A 21047-nucleotide genomic window follows, 5' to 3' on the forward strand; every position below is an offset into this window, starting at 1 on the left:
GAGCTGAACATAAAGCTAGAGATACACCAATGGGATGATATCTTGACCAGAGCCTACCCAGTTGCAAGTCACATAGGAGGGAAGGAAACATTAGTCAAGGTATTATCGTGAAGGAATTATACGTTTAATTTAATTTATAAAGATTTATAAAGAGTGCAGCTAACCAATAGGGTTTCTCAGCGGTGAGCAGGACAGTGCGCAAGCCAATGTTGCCGATAATAGTACAGGGAGGGTTAGACTTGGTTTTTAAAAGAAGTTCTTTCGTTTCTTATGAAAAGCTGAAAGCGACTGACACATCCTAAGTTCCAGAGGGAGAGAATTTCACAGTTTGGAGCCATGGTAAGAGTACAAGCGACGTCTCATACGAGAGAGCCAGACTCCGGGAACAAAAAATAGAGAGAGGCTGGCTGATCTCTGCTGTCGAGTGGGTAAGTTGGGTTTGACCAGGCTTTGTATGTAGGGGTCTCCAAACCATGTTTAGCTAGAAACATGTAGCTTAAAGCCTTGAACTTAACACGTTTGTTCACCTTGAGCCAATGGAGTTGATGGAGTAAAGGTGCAACATCTGCTATCTGGAATACTGTTTGAGGAGTTGTAGAAATATTGGATCTCTGACCCACATTATAGGGGCAAGCCCATGGAACATTGAATTAATATAAATGTATTAAAGTAAATAAACAATTTTTAAAGATGTATTAAAATATATAGCCCTTAAAATAAAATGTCTGTATTTTATTATTATGTATTGAATATATACACACACACACACACACACACACACACATTAACAACAATGTACATTCTTACCTGAAGTTGTTAAAGCACTCTTTGAAGTGAACTCGGTAGATTCTGCAAAAGAGAAAAAGAACAGTTGGAATCTGGCAAGCCACATTTATATGGAACTTTAAAATATGGAACTTTCAAATTTGCCATACAAAAATAGATTTAATATGAATTAGAAAAGGGGCCCTAGAACTCTCTCTTCCAACCAAAATCCATCACAGAACATTTTCTACCTTCTCCCTTGTGTTCAACTGCATGTGCTGAATCACAAATGCCTCTCTCTCTTTTGCTATCTCTCCCTCTCCTTCTTTTCTAAATATATTGACAATACCCTTTCAGGCTTGAGTCATCTGTGCCTTGCTCCCTAGAAAGGATCTCCCTATTGCCTTACATGGAAAAGTAAGGGCCGGACAGCTTCAGACCACACATGGCGTAAGGGAACTGCTCTAAACGCTCCTGATACCTAAACTGCAGAAGATACGGCTCAATACAATCTCTAATGAAGAGACAATGGGTCATGAGAGAAGCACTAAACCAACCCAGCAAAGAAGTTTGACAACTAATATTTCCTTCAAACAAAACTGCAGAGGCTAGGATGCGGGAGGCGTAACTGAACCACAGCTCCCTACAACAAAGGGAATTCCTCACCCCGGATGGATGATGAGCTGAGCTGAAGGCAGTGACAGATACTAAGTCTATGCTTGAATCTCAAATAGACATTGAGTTAATTGAAGTTTATTTGGTCCGGTCTGTTGAAATAATGCATAATAGAGTGAAACAAGCTGAAGTGGCATTCAGTATTGTTAAAGATGAAGCTATAAAGTTCCAATCTACAGTTGTGAGACTTCGGGAAGAAAACACAGTGATCCAAATCAGACTGGGAGAGATTGATGGCAGGTCCAGAAGAAATAACATCAAGCTGGTTGGCGAACCGTGATACTTTCGAACGTGACATATTTAAAAGGTACACAGCATTCATGGAGGAAGCTATAGATTACTGGCTTATGCAGGATACACATCACACTGCAGAGGGTGGCCATACTTGTGAAAGAATGAGTTTAGTTTGTTGTTGATCAGACCTGACTAGAACCACAGGGGTGCTATGGAGTAGTAACAGGGACATGTTGTGAAGAAAAAGTGCTTTTCCACCTAAGCTCCAAGGGATGACTCTGAATTAGTTAGGAACACTTCTAAAGTAGTTACCAGATGGAGTGTTGGGCACTGATTTTAATGTGACAGATATAATGAGTAAAGAAAATGAGGAAGTAAATAAAAAGCTACAGTCATGTGCACTAGATCCCAGAGATTTTAAAACAACTGTCTTAAAATCAATATGTTGAAATTCATATTTCGTTTCTAGTGATCATATGTGTGTAAATCATTAACGAATGATCATTTGGATTACCACTGCTCCCTGCTAGTAATCCAGAAGCATTGATGCCACTTCTCAGATGTGTTGGGTGGGTTCTGCAGGATTATCAAAACCTCTCATTTACATTGAAGAGTTGGTGCATTGAACTAATTTCACCTGTGTCACCCATGGATGTGAAAACAATCCTTGTAGAGCTCATCCAAAGGCTCAGTTTAGACAGCACAGAAACAGAGTAGAAAGTCAGAAATCAGAATCACTCTGAGCAACAAAAATCATAAAAAGAATGGACAACATGTCTTTGAGAAAGGAGAATGTCGTCTAAGCTCTAACTGTCAGATTTACAAGGAAAACTGACAGTAACTCTAGGAAAAAGGGGAAGTCTCTGAACAATTGGACAGTCATGTGAGAATAAAGAAAAGTCTCTGGCCTAACCACCCAAAATACAGGGTTTTTATACGCACCTTGCACTTAAGCAATAAGCGAAAAACTGAAAATTCTGCATGGCATGACTAGCAATAACACACATGGGCAATTTGGGACAATCATCACACTAATGTTTATAAGAATAACCCATTTAATTTAAAACGATCGTCACACTAATGTTTATAAGACTAACCCATTTTGAAGGTAGAGGAAATGTTCCAATATACTTCTTTTAAGGAAAATAACCACTTGCCTTACAGTGTCCTGTGCTCTGCAAAAACCGTGGGGAGAGAAGACATGCAGGGGGACATTGATGGGAGGGGTAATGACTACTTGATGTTGATACATTTCTAAGAAGACATACCTGACGTTGTGAATGCTGTCGTCGTTGTCATAACCTCAAGAACTGCAAGAAACCACAACATAAGTGAAAAATATTTTTTAAATCTGGAATTAAGTCAGACTAGATTACAAATGGGTGACTTCTAACATTTTATCATAACATGCTTTTGTACTGCAAGCCTGTTAAGGTAATCTAATAAAAACATTGAGAAGCTTCATGTAATTCTAATATGCGCCAACATTCAGTAATTTTCGTTTCTGTCGTCACTGAGCAAGCTTTTCCAGTTCATATCATTGCAATGTACATATTGGTTAATAGGATGTACCTGTAGGACACTGGCTCTCTGTATACCGCACCAAAAAGAAGTACACTTTGCAGAGAGTCCAGTGAACATGCAATAGGTGTGCAGATAATTCTATTGCTCCTTTTTGTGGTAGTATGGGTCAAGAGTCAAGCTTAACCAAGTGTTTGTTGTTATGCACAGAGGCAATAACTGAGACACACACACTCAAGAATAAATCTAGAACTAATTAGGAAAATAAAGTTGTATTTATATATATATTTTTAGAAATAAAGAACTTCATTCAACAGTTAGTAATTGCTTTGTAAGTTGATTGTTAACCAAATGCAGTTCAAGACACAATTGCTTACAGGTTTTCAGCAAAAGTGGTCAATACCATCAGGTAGAGACCGTCGCGGTCAAGATGAAAAAAGCATAGGGTTAGACAGGTTAGATAGCGGAGTATCGACAACCCATTTACCATCGTAGTTGATGGAAGCACTGCCCCGCCATGGAGTTTTGTGGGACAAAGGTCTCCCACAGTTCAGGGGACTTTCTCCTCCAGTGGAGTCAGAGTTTTGGACGTCACAGGGCTCGGGCACAGCAGTCAGTTCTGGGCGACCTGGGTCATCAGTGCCGGAGGTCTTGGGATGCAGAATGGGTTCTTCACCAGTTGCGTTCAGCTACAGGTGCGGTGAGGGCAGTCCATCGAGGTCATGCCCAAGTTGCTACATCCATGCTGTCGATGCAACCAGAAAGAAGGTACAGGGTCACAGGAGCAGGGCTGTTGGCAGCATTGGTAGCAGGTACTGTGAGGGTCCCTCAGGTTGTTGGATATGTTGAAAGGGTTGGCTACCCGCCTGGTAGCAAAAAAGCCTTGGCTGGCGGGGTGAATCGCATAAACACTGTCAATGCCGGTCTTTACCCCAGCTGTCAATACCAGCGGTGTGCTGGGGACTAGTACCATTAATCCAAAGAGAGGTCCCAGGCATTTGGCGAAGGCTGATAGGGCTCTGGGTTTCGTGAACTCCAAGGACTCCACTGGCTGCCCATTAAGGATAGGGTCAAATTTAAGGCCTTGTGTATTGTACACAAGGCACTGCATGGATTCCGACAACTTGTGTTTTAATAGACCTTTGCATGGCACATCCCTCGATGTGACTTAAGATCATCTACTACTAGGTTGGAGCTTATTTCTAGGATAAAGAAGGCTAATTGGGGTTTTAGATGTTTTTTCGACTTGGCTTGTAAGCTATGGAACTTCATGCCTTTTTTTCCGAGGTTTCAAACAAATATGCTGTGTTTTAGGAAATCCTTGAAGACCTGGCTCTGGGCTTCTAGTGTTAAGTAGGTTTCCTTTCTTACTTGATCATTTGGCAGCATGTTAGCGCTAAGATGCCATGGCATTCGTATGCTTTAGAAAACAATATTACTTACTAAGTTACTCAGAGGATGCACAGGTTTCAGGTAGAGACAGCAGGTAACAGTTGTAGAGTCATTTTGCAGTTGGCAGGGTTTAGTCAGTTCCTAGTTCAGCAGCATGTCTTCTTCCTGTGTTTTCTTTTGGTCCGTGGAATATCAAGTCAAGATTTTAGCGAGCCACGTAAATACTGAATTATGGGCCATTACAAAGGGAGATAGGCAGTAGCCAATGGACTACTTAACTTTGGGAGTCCACTACCTATAGTGACTACTTCCAGTCAATCAATCAATCATAACACTTGTAGAGCGCGCTACTCACCCGGAAGGGTCTCAAGGCGCTTGGGGGAAGGGGGCTGCTACTGCTCGAACAGCCAGGTCTTGAGTTGTCTCCTGAAGGCGAGGTGGTCCTGGGTAAGCCGAAGGTGGATGGGGAGGGAGTTCCATGTCTTGGCCGCCAGGTAGAAGAAGGATCTGCCTCCGGCGGTGGCTCTTCGGATGCGTGGTACGGCGGCGAGGCTAGCGGACCGAAGCTGGCGGGTGGGCGTGTAGAAGGTCAGGCGGTTGTTGAGGTACTTGGGGCCCAGGTCGTGGAGAGACTTGTGTGCGTGGGTGAGGAGCCTGAACGTGATCCTCTTGCTGACGGGGAGCCAGTGCAGGTTCCTCAGGTGGCCGGAGATGTGGCTGCATCGAGGGATGTCCAGGATGAGTCGGGCGGAGACGTTCTGGATGCGTTGTAGTCTTTTCTGTAGCTTGGCTGTTGTTCCGGCGTAGAGGGTGTTTCCGTAGTCCAGCCGGCTGGTGACGAGGGCCTCGGTGACCGTTTTCCTGGTTTCGATCGGGATCCATCGGAAGATCTTGCGGAGCATGCGGAGGGTGTGAAAGCATGAAGAGGAGACGGCGTTGACTTGTCCGGTCATCGAGAGGGAGAAGTCCAGGATGAAGCCCAGGTTGCGTGCGTGGTCTGTCGGCTTGGGGGCGATGCCCAGTGCTGGGGGCCACCAGGAGTCGTCCCAGGCGGAGGGTGATGGTCCAAGGATGAGGACTTCCGTCTTGTCTGAGTTCAGTTTCAAGCGGCTGTTCTTCATCCACTCGGCGACGTTTTTCATCCCTTCGTGGAGGCTGGTTCTGGCGGTGTCGGGGTCTCTGGTGAGGGAGAGGATCAGCTGGGTGTCGTCGGCGTAGGAGATGATGTTGAGGTTGTGTTGTCGTGCGATGGCTGCGAGAGGTCTCATGTAGACGTTGAAGAGGGTGGGGCTGAGTGATGATCCTTGCGGGACGCCGCAGATGACTTCGGTGGCCTCGGAACGAAACGGGGGGAGGCGGACTCTCTGTGTTCTTCCAGCGAGGTGAGAGGAGGCACTACCCTGAACCTGATTGAAGGTTTTCTCACCATCTCAAGATAGTGCAATTTCATCAGAAGGGTTCACATCATCTTCCCCACTCTAGGGGTAGTGCAGACTGAGAGGTGACCCTTCTCCTCATCTAACTAATGCTCCCTCCCTCACTCCCACCAAATGTGGAGCAGGAAAGAGTGCTTGACTTCCCCTAATATCTGGGGGTTCCTGGGTTGGATTTCAAAGGAGGCAGCTTCACCTTTGAAGTTTCCCCCCTGGGAACACCATCCTTTCCTGGAGGAGGTGTGAAACACCCATGCCCTAGGTATTGTTTCTGTCCTCTGAGAGTGCTGACTCTCTCCTCATGAGGTCAGAAACAGGTCTAGTACTGGCAGGCTGGTTAAAACAGGCCAGAGACTCCACTAGTGTTTGGTTAGGTTTCAGGTAACCCTCTAAAGGGGTCTCCTGTGTGATTGTATTAATAAATCCACCAATGGCATTTGTGATTATTTATTGTCAAGACATTTGGTCCCAAATATCTTAGAAATCAGTGAAGCCGTCAAGGAGCTAGGAACCTCATGCTGTTGAGTATCCAGCCCATACATTCTTTATGGAATTTCTGTTTACTTATAACGTCACAGAATGGACTGGACATTGTATGGGCATAACTGCTCATGCTAATATGCCTGCACATACGGCATTGTGCACCCTGCCATAGGGCTAAGGCCTGCAGTAGGGATGGCTGACCTATATCTTATGCGGTATAGGGGGGTCATGGCACACAGGGTCGTGTGCCATGCCGACTATTTGTATTTTCCTGCACCAAGACATGCAGCTAGACCTGGTGAGTGGTCCCTGGGGTGGCACAGCCAGTGCTGCAGCCCAAAGGACTCTATTCAGTACCCATTCCCCCATGCTACCTTTTACTAGGAACTTACAGGCGAAGCTGAAGTTGTGCAAAATGTGGTACAGTGTTTTGGGAAAGAGATGCCCAGTGCACGTACAGTTGAAATTACAACAGGCAACGAGAAAAAAGTGGGGCTAACAATTTAACAAGAGGCCATTTCCTACATGACCCGTCCCAAACAAAATAGGAGGAGAAAAAACTTTCCCTAGAGAGTCTTCATTGTCTAAGTGCAAGAACCTGGAAAGGCCTTCTGCGTTGGCATGGTCAGTCCCAAGTCAGAGTTCCACTGGAAAGTCCATTCCCTGTAGGGATATGGACCACCTTAACAGTTTGTGGATTTGGCCTTTCATTTGCATGAGCCATCGGAGAGGTCTGTGGTCTCTTTAGACAAGGATGTAAGAACCAAACAGGTATGATCTCAGCGTTTTCAGGGACCAAACAACAGCTAAGGCTTCCCTCTTGAAGACACTGCAATCCTGCTCTCTTGAGAGAAGCCTCCTGCTTATAAAAGAAACAGGTTAGTCATAGCCATCATCATTGTTCGCTCCTGTCCCATGCCCAGAAGCATCTGTTTGCACTATGAACTGCTTGGAGTAATCTGAAGCTTTCATTTTTTTTAATTGAAAATACATGAGTCAGAAGGATCAAATCAACATCATACATACAATATACGCAGCGGGCTTTCCGATTAACAAAGAGGCAAAGCAAAAAACAGAAAACAACAATGACAGCCTCTATATTAACCAATAGATAGAAGAAAGAATACCGATGTTGCAATCCTTAATTAATTAAGGTGAGAACCTGTAGCCCTATTGTACAAGGATCAAGAAACTCTACCTGCCCCGGATTTCATATTTCACAATCCAAATATTGCAAAATCGTGCCCCAGACTAACCGGCCAAGCTTCTTTTTACGATGGCCTTTGAGGGCATATACACTGTGCTCCATGTTATATACAGAGAAGAAACGTGCCCTCCAGGCCTCAAATGTAGGCGGATCCTGTTGAAGCCAAAATGAAGCTATACTCAATCTTTATACAGCAGAAGCTAAAAATATTTAAAAAGCCTGATGTTTTTTGATTACTGCAGCAGCCGAACTCATCTCTACCCCTTAAAGAATCTGAGTGGCAGATAATTGTATAGGGACACCAAGAGTCTCTGTTAGAAATTTCTCCAACTGTGTTAATAAACCAGCTACAGATGGACAAGCAAAGAAAATATGCACATCATCAGCAGATGGGTGTCCACAGCGAAAACATTTCCCTATTTGATCACCAATCCATTTAGACACCTTGTCTGGGGTATAGTATAGATTAAAGAGTGATTTAAAATGTTGGGCTGACAGTTTTGCGGACAAGAATAATTGACTGGCCAAGTCAATAGAAGCCTCTATTTGTATATCCTGTCTCCCCAATTTAATCCCCCATTTTCGATTTTGTTCCTCCAGATCATTAGCCTTAGTACTCAACATAAGACCGTATAGAGTGCCTATCCATGGTCCTACCATGTTTCCTTCTATTAAAGGTTTGGATTGGATAATACAGCAGTTATTCACCAAGTGGTACCTAATTTGTAAGTACTTAGCAAAATTCTCCCTCGGCAGCTGATACTGTTCCCTAAGTTGTTCAAATGATTTGAGACCCCTTTCTGAATACAGATCTCCCACCATCCTTATTTCTTTTGCTCTCCAGTAGTGAGCCACACGATCCCACAAATCTAGTGGCAAAAAAGTTGTAGATACCAATGGTGTGTAACACGAGATTTTCTCGAAACCACACAAGCTCCTTATTGCTTTCCACACTTTGTACGCTGCCCACAATCTGAAGCTTTCTTATTGGATGCTCTGAACAGCTTCTATCAAGGCATCAACAGCATTTTGACAGCACAGTGTCCAGTTTACCTTTTTGGGCCTTTTCCTAGAGGTCAATTCTGTCAGGCAGGCCACAATGGACCCAGTTCCCTGCACAAACCTCCTGTAGTGTAATGTCACGCCAAGGAATGCCCTGACTTAGTTCTGGGTTGTTGGAGCTACTCAATCCAGAATGTTGTAGGTTTTTACCTACAAGGTGGCCCAAGTATTCAACCTTGCTCTGCCCTATCTGACACTTACTTGCTATGATAGTGAGGCTGGCTCGCCACAGAGACTCCAGAACCTTTTGGAGGTGGATCGGGTGATCTTGCTAGGTGGAGCTAAAGACAACAACATCAAAATAGGCTGCACTAAAGGCCTCCAATCTAGCAAGGACTTTGTTCCCCAACCTCTGGTAGGTGGCAGGGGCATTCTTCAAACCACAGGGCATCACAGTGTACTGGAAGTGCCACCTTGAGTTGAAAATGCAGATTTTTCTTCAGCTCCAGGGGTCAGACCCTGATGTGGGATCAAAGCTACTCAGATATGTTGCTAATCTGTCAATGAGGAGTGGTGTGGCTCACTGGTTAGAGGCGGCAGACCCGAAAGCAGAGGACGGCCTGGGACCAGGGTTCAATTCCCGACGCGGCAGGGTCGTGGACCAGGGTCAGCGGACTCGATAATTCTCACTTCGGTGCCTACTCTAACCAGGGATCACACTCGGCAACTCTGGGCATTAGCTTGCCTCATCTCCACAACGGCCCCCCACATACACCGGGGATGACTGGTTTCACCTTGGAGATACCCAGCAGGGATCATCTCACAGGGAAAGCCAGGACGGGTTCCCCAGTGGTCTACAGCGCTGGGACGCCCCATTGCTGGGGTAGCCATGCGCTTTACAAGACAACATAACACACGTCAGCTCTTGGGATGGGCTGTGCATCTGTTTTTTGTGACTGCATTGAGGTCCCAATAGGATTACTACGACTTCCTCGCAAAACCTCAGAGCCACACTGAACATTACGTCCTACAAATATGGCACTGTGCTCATCCAAGCAGCTAACAAGGATCTAGAACTCTTTGATAATTACTTACTCACCCTCAAAACTCACACCATCACCACACTTAGCATCTCGCAGGACCTTACCACTATTACCACGACTTCATCCCCGGATGATCAACGACCTCCTACACCACTCAGAACTGTGGCTATTAGCATTAGCATTAGCAACCATCATCAGCGCAGTGTTTTAAAAAGCCAGGCCAGCAACCCACTGTTTGCTCTTCAGGGCCTAACCTCCACCCCCTCAGATCACCCTGAAGACCAGCATCCGACTACCCCACCCAAAACTGTTGTAAATATCATTAACATTTCCCATCAGCACGGTGCTTTAAAAAGCCAGCCCGTCAATCCACACAGATTACCTCTGAACCTAACTCCCCCCCCCCACCCTATCAGTGCCTTCGGAGAAGCTTCGGTCCGTGCCTCCTCCTACATTTGCTGAAAGTAGCGGCAGCAACTCCCCGCACATCGCACACACCATACCACCTCCCTCGTCCAGAACTAGCAAGAACAACCCCATTAATGCCCCCCCTATCAACACCCTACTTCAGTTCCCCCCCGCCCTATCAAGATTCTCTTAAAACACAGACTGGCGTCACCGTCCGAAACTTAAAAAACGTTATCCTAAAAACTAGAAACATCCTACACCTCGCTGAAAACGCCCTTTCCACACTTAAACATCTTGAAAAATCCCTGGCAACAGGCGAGAAGGGGATAAAAACTATCCCACTAGCTCTATCGGATCAAATCTTGCGCACATGCAGACCCTACAATAACATAATTGACAGTGATATCCTATCACTTCTTCAGCAATATGAAACCGCGGCTAGTCCAACTTCTAACAAAGATGAATATGCTATACTCCCAGTCCCTAGCGACCCAAGTCGCACTTCTCATCCAAGACCTAGAGGAATAAACCTGAATAATCTTCAATCATTAGCCGCACACATTGAGATCCCTGAGCCAATTGTAAAGAGCGCCGCAAATGCGCTCTCCTGTCTTCTACTGAACTGCCGGTCAGCACCAAAATGCATCGGACACCGCAGACCTTGCCCTCAACAAGAATATTGATAAAATCCTCCTCACAGAAACTTGGCTTAATGAGTCATCCTCCCCTTGCCTAGATCTTCTTGTCCCACCCGACTACAACATCATTTGATTAGACAGAACGCACAAGACAGGCGGAGGTTTAGCCTGCATACATCGCTCCGACATCTCCATCTCGAAATTTCATTCGGAACTCCTTGTCTCCTGTGAATACTTTGGGATTTCTGTTAATTCCTCGAGTACCCACTCTTACAAACTACACATTCTTTACCATCCACCAGGGTCGAATGCTGAATTCACTGAACAGCTTATGGAAATTATTACCTCAAACTTTTCCCCTCACTCCAAAGACATTTACCGGGGTGATTTCAATCTACACTGGGACAACCACCTGGACAAGCAGGATAACACCCTTAAAACCTTCCTAGCAGACGATTCCCTCACCCAAGTTATCTCAATGCCGACTCACTCAAAGGGTGCCACTCTTGATTGGATCATATCTAATCAAAATACTATTGACTCACTCTAGGTTATGCCATGTGACTGGTCAGACCACCACATTATCACCTTCCAAATTCCATCCGCCTTCAAGAAAATCTTCCTGTGAGAAGGTTCTTACTCTCCCCAATAACGGATTAGACGTCAATGACCTCACAGCTCACTACAACTCCGTAATGACCAAAGTCTTCGAGCAAGCCGCTCCACCAAAACTCAAAAGAATTAGTGAAAAAGACAATGACCCATGGTTCAGCGAAGCCTTAAATGAAGAGAGACGCATACTCAGATCAGCGGAAAGGAAATGGAGGCAACACCCCTCCCCCAATCATCTCAAACTTCTCTGTAAATGGAGAAACTACTACAATAAAAGTATCCTACAATCAAAAATAGACTTTTTCAGATCAGAACTAGACAAGGCCAAAGAAACTCTTTGAAATTCTGAAACAACAATCTCACAAATTAGCTAAAACTTCGCTACTGACATTGAAATCTCAGTTGAGCAGTGTAGAATTCTCTGCTAAAACTAACTCTCGGCAACTCGAACTTAGTGCAGCAGCACTCAACTCAGCCACCCCTAAGTGCAATCAAGTCAATATGCCTGCAATGCTTGAGCTACCATGGCCCAAAAATAACTCTCTCTGGGCCACTTTAAACTCTACAATCTCAATAAAATCACCAATATTATTGCAACGACCAAACTTAACAACCACGTCAACAACCCTGTCCCCTCAAACAGTTTACCCCACCTCTTTCATATCATCTCTCCTCTTTGGACCAATATCATGAATGCCTCACTAGCACAAGGTCACATCCCAGATTGCCTAAAAACAGGACAAGTCACCCCTATCCTTAAAAAACCTACTGTAGATAACTCTGACCCCAACAACTTCCGACCAATTACCAATATTCCCATGCTAGCCAAGGTCTTGGAAAAATGTGTTCAGCAGCAACTAAACCAACACATTTCGAACTTCAATCTACTGAACACTCACCAATCGGGTTTCAGACCCGGGCATAGCACAGAAACAGGCATTCTACATATAGTAGATGACGCCCTGCAAGCCCTTGACCACAACAAAACCTGCCTGCTAGTTTTACTCAACCTCTCCTCAGCCTTTGATACGGTCAACCACGACAAACTACTAAGAAGACTAGAATACAGGATGTTTTTTTCTGGTAAAGTCCTTCAGTGGTTCAAATCCTTCCTGGAAAACAGAACGCAATCCTACTTGATCAACAACAATGTCTCAGTTTCCTCCCCTAACCTACTGGGAGTTCCCCAAGGCTCCACACTATCTCCCATGCTATTCAACCTATACGTCGAACCACTCACCGAGTTACTACAGCTGAGAACATATCCTTCCACATGTACGTGGATGACACCCAACTGTACATCAAGATCTCCTCTATCGAAGATATAAGGTCAATGAATACAGCCCTTGAAACTCGCTGATAGGAATATGCTGTAGGTGCCAGAGATACCCGTTGCACGTTTGAATGAAAGGTCGGCGACATTAAGCCCCCTCAAAGAAAACCAATTTGAGTAGTAGGCACGAACCAGTGGGTGTGTGGACCCTTCAACAAATACGGAGAATGAAATAGGAAGAGTACCATACCATTCTGGCACTTGAACCATATCAGCAATCAAGGGATGTATGGTAATAGTCGGCAGGGAGCTTTTTAATGACTAGAGCATCTGAAAAGCCCCGCGCAGATCATCCCACAGCATATGCAGCTACATAGTGACCCTGGGAAGAGTACAACAGCCCTCCCTAGGCATAAGGACATCGTAACGATTTGCTGCGCTACAACTATAGCAGCCCCCCATCAGAACACCAAGCCCGCAATATATTCTTGAAACTATAGGTCCTGAAGAAGATGGCAAAGAAAGAAAATTAGGCCATCGAAACGCACGTTGACCAGTCTATGTGGCAACACCCCATTTTTCAGCACAGCAGTAGAGGGTCGAGTCTTTTCGCCCCTATAGTTTAAACTGTGTATGTAGTGTGAGACTGGGGTGTGGAGTATGTATGTAGTGAGTGCAAGTGATGTGTATGTAGAAGATTGAGAGGTATGGTAGTTTGGTGTGGTGAGTGAGTCGGGATTGTTCTAAATTATTGTCTTAAGTCCAAAAAAAATGAACAAAATGTGTGTTTCTAAATGATAACAACTGTACTATGAAAATCACTATTTAATCTTTTTGTAAAATATGTTCCTAGTAACTATGGACTGACTGACAAATGCTTTTGAGCCTATAAATAGAAACACTTTTTCTGCCAAAAAATAAATATATCTAATAAAACTTATACAAATGAAATAGTTGTGAAGTAGTACATTCTTTGATATGCCCTAGATGTGAGCATTTAGTCTCAAGCAAAAGAAATATAGGTCAAGAGGGATACTATCGGTGTATAGTTTTTATTACAGCCCTTGAAAAGACAGTCCAATGGCTATCGACCAACTTCCTCAAGCTATGCTCGCAAAAAACAATGGGGCATATTACCAACAACTAGTGATAATTATCGTTATGTTGGCTTAGCGGCAATATTTTTATCGCCGTGCTGCTGTGATTTTTATCGCTTAGGAACCTTGCTATTATCAAGGTTTATCTCCTAAGCGATAAAAATCGGCCGAAATGCATGAATATCGCTGAAAAGTCAGCGATATTCATGCATTACCGAGCTAATGCTCTTAGCCATGTTATCCACCTACCATTGGATAACATGGCTAAGAACTGCCCAGGGGCAGGTGTTAGCTTTTGGAGATATTCACGCTTAGCGCGAATATCTCCAAAAGTTGGTAATAGGAGATAGCGATGTTAGCGACTGTTTCCAGTCGCTAACATCTTGGCACGCCCACTTTGCATGTCATTAGTGATAAATTTCACTGACATGCAAAGCGGGGCCCAAGATGGTCGCTATCTCCTACTAGCTGCCGCTAACTGGTGTTAGCAACAGCTAGGTAATAGGGAGATAATTTTATCTTCGCTTTCTTGGCTTTTAAAGCCAAAAAAGCGGAGATAAACCCCCTTGATAATATGCCCCAGAGTTTCTCCTAATCTCCCCCGCTAAGAACGCCATGGAGACAAAGGATTGGATCAAAACTATCACGGCTTTGAACTGCACGCCAACAGTAGTGGACTCCTCCATATAAGAACCTGAACATGCAAAACCACGTCAACTTATTGGCTAAAAATGCCCGCTTCCATCTCAGCTATCTCAGGAAAATGAAACCATTTCTTGAGAATGCGGACCTCAAAGCTGCAGTCCAGTCCTTAGTTATTTCTAGACTTGAGTACGGATGTACCACCCTCGCGGGGCTTCCCAAACTCTCAACCGCCCCTCTAAAAGCCTGTCTCAATGCTGCAGCAAGACTCATAACAGGGTCCGGGAAATTTGACCACATATCGCCACACCTAAAAGCACTTAACTGGCTACCCTACGAAGCTCGAATCCACCTAAATATGGCTTGCATCACACACAAGGCGCTGCACCACAACACCCCTCAGTACCTAGCCCAAAAACTCAGCCTATCTGGAGGAAACAGACATTCTAGGAGTGGTAATAATCTACTTCTGAAACCCTCACGTTTCAAAAAGTCGAAAACCTCCAACAGAGCATTCTGTGGGGCAGCCCCAAGAATTTGGAACTCCCTTCCCCCACACATCAGAAAAATCTCCTCTATCCCTCTCTTCAAATAGGAAACAAAATCATTCCTGATGAGCAAATTCCTACCTTAAATCAATACAACCACGTCACAAGATCGGCAATCCCCAATCTACCTCTATGCTTTAGTCCGCTTAATTAAGACCTTCTTGCACTTAATTGTGTTTTTTTTGTTTTTGTTTTTATTTTTGGGTTCAGAACACTCTTATCATTGCTGCCACGAGAACTGATGACCCACACGAACTTGAATGGTCTTTTACTGTTTTTCAGAATAAGTTTTCTCAATGCTGTTACTCCTTGTTACTTATATGCAATGTTATCCCTTTGAATGTTTCACATTACGCCTTATGTAAAGCGCTCAGATACCCTAGCTTGGGTCTGGTTGATGCTCTATAAAACTTTTAAAATAAATAAATATCAATTTTAGAATTTACAAAATTGATCTAAATTATACCATTAAGATAACTACTATGTTCTCATTAGTGGTCAAGAACAATGGGCAGGGGCGGCAGCCCTATTTAGATGCTGGAGAATTTCCCCCCTCCATTTCTTGCCCCTGCATCTCCTCCAGTAGTAAATCTAAGATTTACTTTAAGTATTTTTTTTTTGTCAGGCAGCCGCAATGCTTTTATTACAGGCCAGGTGCTGGCAAATCATTATGAATGAAAGCACAGGGTGGGCAGGCATGGGGATTTACAGCAGGCTTGGTTTGAAGTAAAGTGCACATGTTGGGTTGGATAGGTGCCTTTCTACAGCCAACTCCACATGCACACTTTAGGCTTTTCCTATATGTGTGACGTTAGTGAGTCCGGTCTCTTAAAGTGAGATGTGTTTGCCCATGCCAGCCAATCCTGGTGCCGCATTCTTGCTACATGATAACATAGAAAGCAAGCAAGGAAGAAGCATCTGGATTGGCTCAGGAGACACAGGTGGTGCAACAGGATGAATTTGTGGTGCGATATAAGAGGTGACTTTCAAAATAAACCTTCAAATGTGCACAAAGTTAAAAATGAAAGGCAATTAATTCAGCACATACAGAGCTGTCTGTTAGTATGCCCAGATCAGATGAGGTGGACCCTTTGCTTTGTGGTAAATACCACAAATGGACCTTATTACAGGTCCATGTAATTTGAAGTTTTTTACAGGTCTTGGTTTTCTCTAGCGTCTCCCCAAAGACCTTATTTTTCTGCAGTAGGTTTTACTACGATATAGATTGATCGATTTTTATACTCTCCATAATGGCTGCCTCGTTAAAACATCCAGTACTCAGCTAGAGAGCGTGCCCCGGTTCAGGGATCCAATTAGAGATTCCATGCCAATATTTACGAGGGACGGTTGACAGAGCGAAATCTATCACAGCTGACAGGGAAAGTCTGTCTATCCAATTCGGACGAAGGTAAGGAGCTTAGAGGGTGGATATTTAGTCTTAGTTTTCAAATCTATTCCCCTTGTTTAGGTCAAATGATGGACATATTGATAAGGTTGATAGTGTATGATCCACATGTTGAGCTAATGACTTTGATGTCACAGAAATGTTTGTGACTTTAGACTTATTTTGACACCCTTTGTAATTGATCTAGAGGGTCAATGCTATTAGACAAGTAGTCACGTACCTTAATAGAGGCTCGTGACACACGCCAGTCCCATTATACGCGTTGTATATTTCCACTGAGGTAATTTGTTTTTTACAATACTTGCAAAACTCTGCTAATTTAACTCTTTGCTGTTAGTGAAGTGGTTATGAACTGTAGTGAGAAATGATGGCACGCAGCGGTTTCTATTGAGCTCGCAGCGTATTTTGATGAGGGAGTTACCTTCATATCCAACTTATAAAGCCCTGTTCACTAACCTTTATTGAAGGCATCATACTTTTTTAAGGCAAATTAATTATTTTTCACCCATAAAAGAGGGACTTGCTAGTTAGGGACATTGGGAGGAGGATATCCCTGACAGAGAGGACAAGGAAGGGAGGTGCCTGAGGAGATAAGAAAAAGCACAGGGGTAGTATAAAGACAGTGGGGTTTTGAAGGCTACAGAGGGGTTGGAAGGATTAGAAGATAAGAGAGGATGCAAAGGAAGCAGGGGGAGAGACGCATTTCGAATGATAGAATGCGAGTTAATGGGCCAGTGGGCAGTGAAGGGAGTCCTGAGAAGAGAAGTCACACAGGGTGTGGAGAGGGTACAGTGGAAAGAGCACAGAGGACATGTAGAGAGTACAGGGTAGGTATATGAGGTTCATGGGGTACAGAGGGGATGGGAAACATACAGATGTCACTGATCGGATTTCAAGTGTCCAGAATGGCAAAGGTTGCAGGAAGGTTCAGAAGTGATAGGCCTAGAGGAAATGGGAGCCTGGGGCAGCTAACAGATATACAGAGCTGAGTATATTGATGGGTCACTGAGGGAACTAGGGGTGGTAATGATGGGACGGGAATGGAGAGGGTACAGCAATGGTGTAGAGTGACTAAGAAAGACACAGGATAGAGAGAGTGCAAAGGAGACAGGAAAGAGAAAGTGAACAGAGAGGATAAATAGAGTGCAACAATAGGGATGGGTAGTTAGTTAAGAGGCCAGAGAGGATTCATATGAGGCAGTTGGAGTGCAGGGACACACATGTGGACATAGAGTTAGGGGTGAGAGAGAGAGAGAGAGAGAGAGAGAGAAGGAATGAAATGGAATGCATGGATGAGATACCAACAGGAAGAGTGGTTAGCTTAAGAGAGAGAGAGAGAGATGAGTCAGACTGAAAAAAGACAGAGGGTTATCTGCAGAGAGATGAACAGCTAGGAATGCGAAAGTGAAAGTTGATGTTGATGCACAAAATATCACATGATAGAGACAGTCCGAGAGCTTGAAGGAGAGAGAAACAAGCCACGACTCAGACCTTTGTTCTTCGGAAAGCTAGTGTGCCAAACCTCATTTTCACACTGGCCAGACCCTTGTCCTTCCGAAAGTTAGTATACTGTACTATCCCTCTACCATCTTTGAGCTTCTTCTGTCAGACTGTTGTCTTTCTGACGCTAGTTTACTGAGCATCAGTGTACTTCTTAAGTTCAATTTTCATCTTTCTGCAGCTATTGAGATATGCAATTTTTGTACTTCTGTCCGATTTATGAGTTTCAAATCTAGTGTACCATACAATATTTGTATTTCTTTTGCTACACTTTCATTGATTTGAAAGCCTGTACACCATTTTCTCCAACACTACTAGCCTTCAGATGTTCTAGCTTAGCATTTTACTCCATACAACAACCCTACCTTCATCGATGTACAGGTACCTACAAGACCCTGGGGCCTTTGGATTCCACATCCAGAACACCAGGCTTGCCACAGTGTCTGCTGTTCAAGTAATGACACCCGGAAGCTCTTTAATGATGTCATAACTACACTTTCACAATTGTTTTATTAGCCTGCTTGCTTTCTTAGAGTTTCTTGAAATGCAACATTTGCCCACACTTTTTTCCCGGGCAAAGAACCCCCCAACCTGAACCCTCCTTTTGGCAGTCAGGGTCACTCGTTTGCCACATGGCACTCATCCCACACTTTCATGCCCCACCACTTTCAAATGTCACTAGTTGCCACGGACAATGGGTTGTTTCAGGGATTCTGCAAAGTAACAGAACTATGCTTGGGACCATAGAACATCAGTAGGAAGGGACTGAGTCAACATACCACCTCAGTAACCATGAGCCAGAATCCAACTAGCTATGTTTTCTCACTTACCATCCTAACCATATCCAGAGAAACAAGTTAAATGATACCACTGATCATAACACTTCGGACCATCTCAGGGATCGTGGTAACAGGACACTCCCTTTCGCTATCATACGTGTACTCATCCACAATAAGATATAACAGAGACACAAAGGAAGTTTAAAATGTTTATTAAAACTATTATGCTCTAGAATGCAGTATTTGTGCCACTATTAGAAAAGAAATGCCCAATAAAAAAATAGTCAGCATAGTCAGCAAACCATAAATTATGAAAATCCCTATCATAGTATAAGACAGATTAGCCAGACCTAACTCCCCTTCTATAGAAGCAGAATATTTATATACCAAAGATCTCTGGAATTAGTTGCGGACTCCCTACCTTAGCATACTATACAGATGAGCATTCTACATCTCAGGTGCTGCAGTGATCTCCTCTCATAAATCTCTCTCTCTCTCTAAATGACAAGGCACATATGCTCACAAACAACAGCTGCACTCATGTGTGGTGTCTAGGTGTTAGTGCCTGACCAAAACAAAATAAAAAGAAACATTCTTGTTTGACCTTGTCTGCTGTGTTCAAACTAAATCTCAGGAAAGAACAGTAGATTAAAACCTTCTTCATACTCTTAGAAGTACCAGGTCATATACCTTTGAGGCTGGTGCATAAGCAGCACCTATCTAGTTACAGCCTTGTTGGGTCTCTTTTGGAGGTGCAGCTTCAGTTCTGTGATCATGAGAATCACATCTGGGCATACCCATCACACTAATGGCATCTCACTTCGTAAAAGAAAAATATGATAAGTGGAATGCTTGACTTAATCCCAGGAGCTTCCTGTCCTTTCTCCCTTCCTCCAAACCACTGTCCAGCCCGATATCAGTTCTATGCAAATTAGACTTAAACCTGCACCAATAGGAGCATTACTTACCAAACGACAGGACCAAGTTCACTCTAGATGGGATCACAGGCTACCCAAAACAGTTTACAGCCTTGTTGAGGCTTTTTGAAAAAGTTGATGGACGAAATGTTAAATCAATTATCACCACGGGTAATTACTCTACACCGCGATCCAAGCTATTGATTTTGAACTATGTTGAGAACTGCAATGCTTTCTTCCTTTCGATACATTTTTCAATTTTTGTTTAATTATTTACTGATATGTTATTACCAATGACTTTCTTCTTTAGCTTTCTTTCTTTCGGAATGAGAAATATTGAATGTAAGATACATTTCATATCAGAATTCTATTTAACAAATTACAAGATGATTAAATACAGAAGGACATGGACATAAAAATAAGACAAATATGCAGTCAAAACATAAACTTGTATTTGTCTCTTTTTGGGAGTATGGTATGTGACAGAGGGCACATGCAGGATTCTTGAGTGCCATTTTCTGTGTTTCTTGGGTTTATGGTGCCTAAGGACATCACACCAAGTCTCCTTAAACTTGCCTCATAAAGTGCTTACACCATAGTCCCTGACACTGAACTGAAAGTATTTCCACTTGAAGAGGAGGATCACAGTAAGGAAGTTTGTTCAGTGAGTAAGACCTTTCTCAGTGGGTTGTCAAGGCCACACCTGGTATGCTTTAAGAAAGCCTCCTGATGATTATGTATCATTCATGAAAGATGCTTATTCTGTTGTGTGGCTTGTACCTCTCCAGGAATACTGTGCATGTGTTGGACAGCATAAATGTCAGGACTATGCCAGACGGATTTAATGCACATCATAAAGATATATTGGTCTATATCGGTGCTAGCCCACAGTGCAGTGTACCATCTGCACCCCTAAACTTACAGAGCAACAAATGTGTGTAAAACCTCCGAATACAACAACTCTCATCGTGGTAAATGATCTAGAACCCTTTCATTTTGACTACCATGCATACTCAAAGAAATACACAAAAAATACTCTCCAAGACATTTCACTATATATTGAAGCATTGTGATTCTTGTGTAAACTACATGTGTTGCAATAATCAATAGAATGAGACAGATTACAGTAATTAACATTATAAGAATGGTGGAAAAGATTAACATGTTCACCATTGTGTTATGACAGTGAGTATATATAAGTCCTGTGTATAGTATACTCCTACCAAGCACTTCCTAACCTAGTCTTGCCTAAGGTGGGTGATCTGCAAAATCCCTTACCCAGGTGGTCTAGTGCCACATAACGTGCAAGTAAGTGCTGTCTAGCTGACCATCTTTGTGTAGAGCTGGATATCCCTTGAGTTGGTAAGCAGGACTTTGCTTAGCTGGAATTCCGGCATATAGTGACATCAAAGCGTCAACTGAGTGCTCATCTCCCCAACAAGCAATAATCATGATGACATTTGCGCAGTAAAC

At 43.6% G+C, this 21047-nt stretch overlaps 1 protein-coding gene across 1 annotated transcript in view; it reads right to left on the reverse strand.

The window, feature by feature from the left end:
- The window catches only part of TMPRSS15 (transmembrane serine protease 15), a 1630091-nt gene that overhangs the window by 1367984 nt on the left and 241060 nt on the right, over positions 1 to 21047 (reverse strand). Inside the window, exons 5-6 of the mRNA XM_078658360.1 lie at positions 2943 to 2984; positions 808 to 849 (exon numbers count right to left, since the gene is read on the reverse strand). Coding sequence (XP_078514486.1) covers positions 808 to 849; positions 2943 to 2984 — 84 coding nt within the window. The remainder of the gene's footprint in view (positions 1 to 807; positions 850 to 2942; positions 2985 to 21047) is intronic.

The sequence above is a fragment of the Lissotriton helveticus genome, chromosome 8, assembly GCF_964261635.1.
Source record: "Lissotriton helveticus chromosome 8, aLisHel1.1, whole genome shotgun sequence".
Taxonomy (NCBI): domain Eukaryota; kingdom Metazoa; phylum Chordata; class Amphibia; order Caudata; family Salamandridae; genus Lissotriton; species Lissotriton helveticus.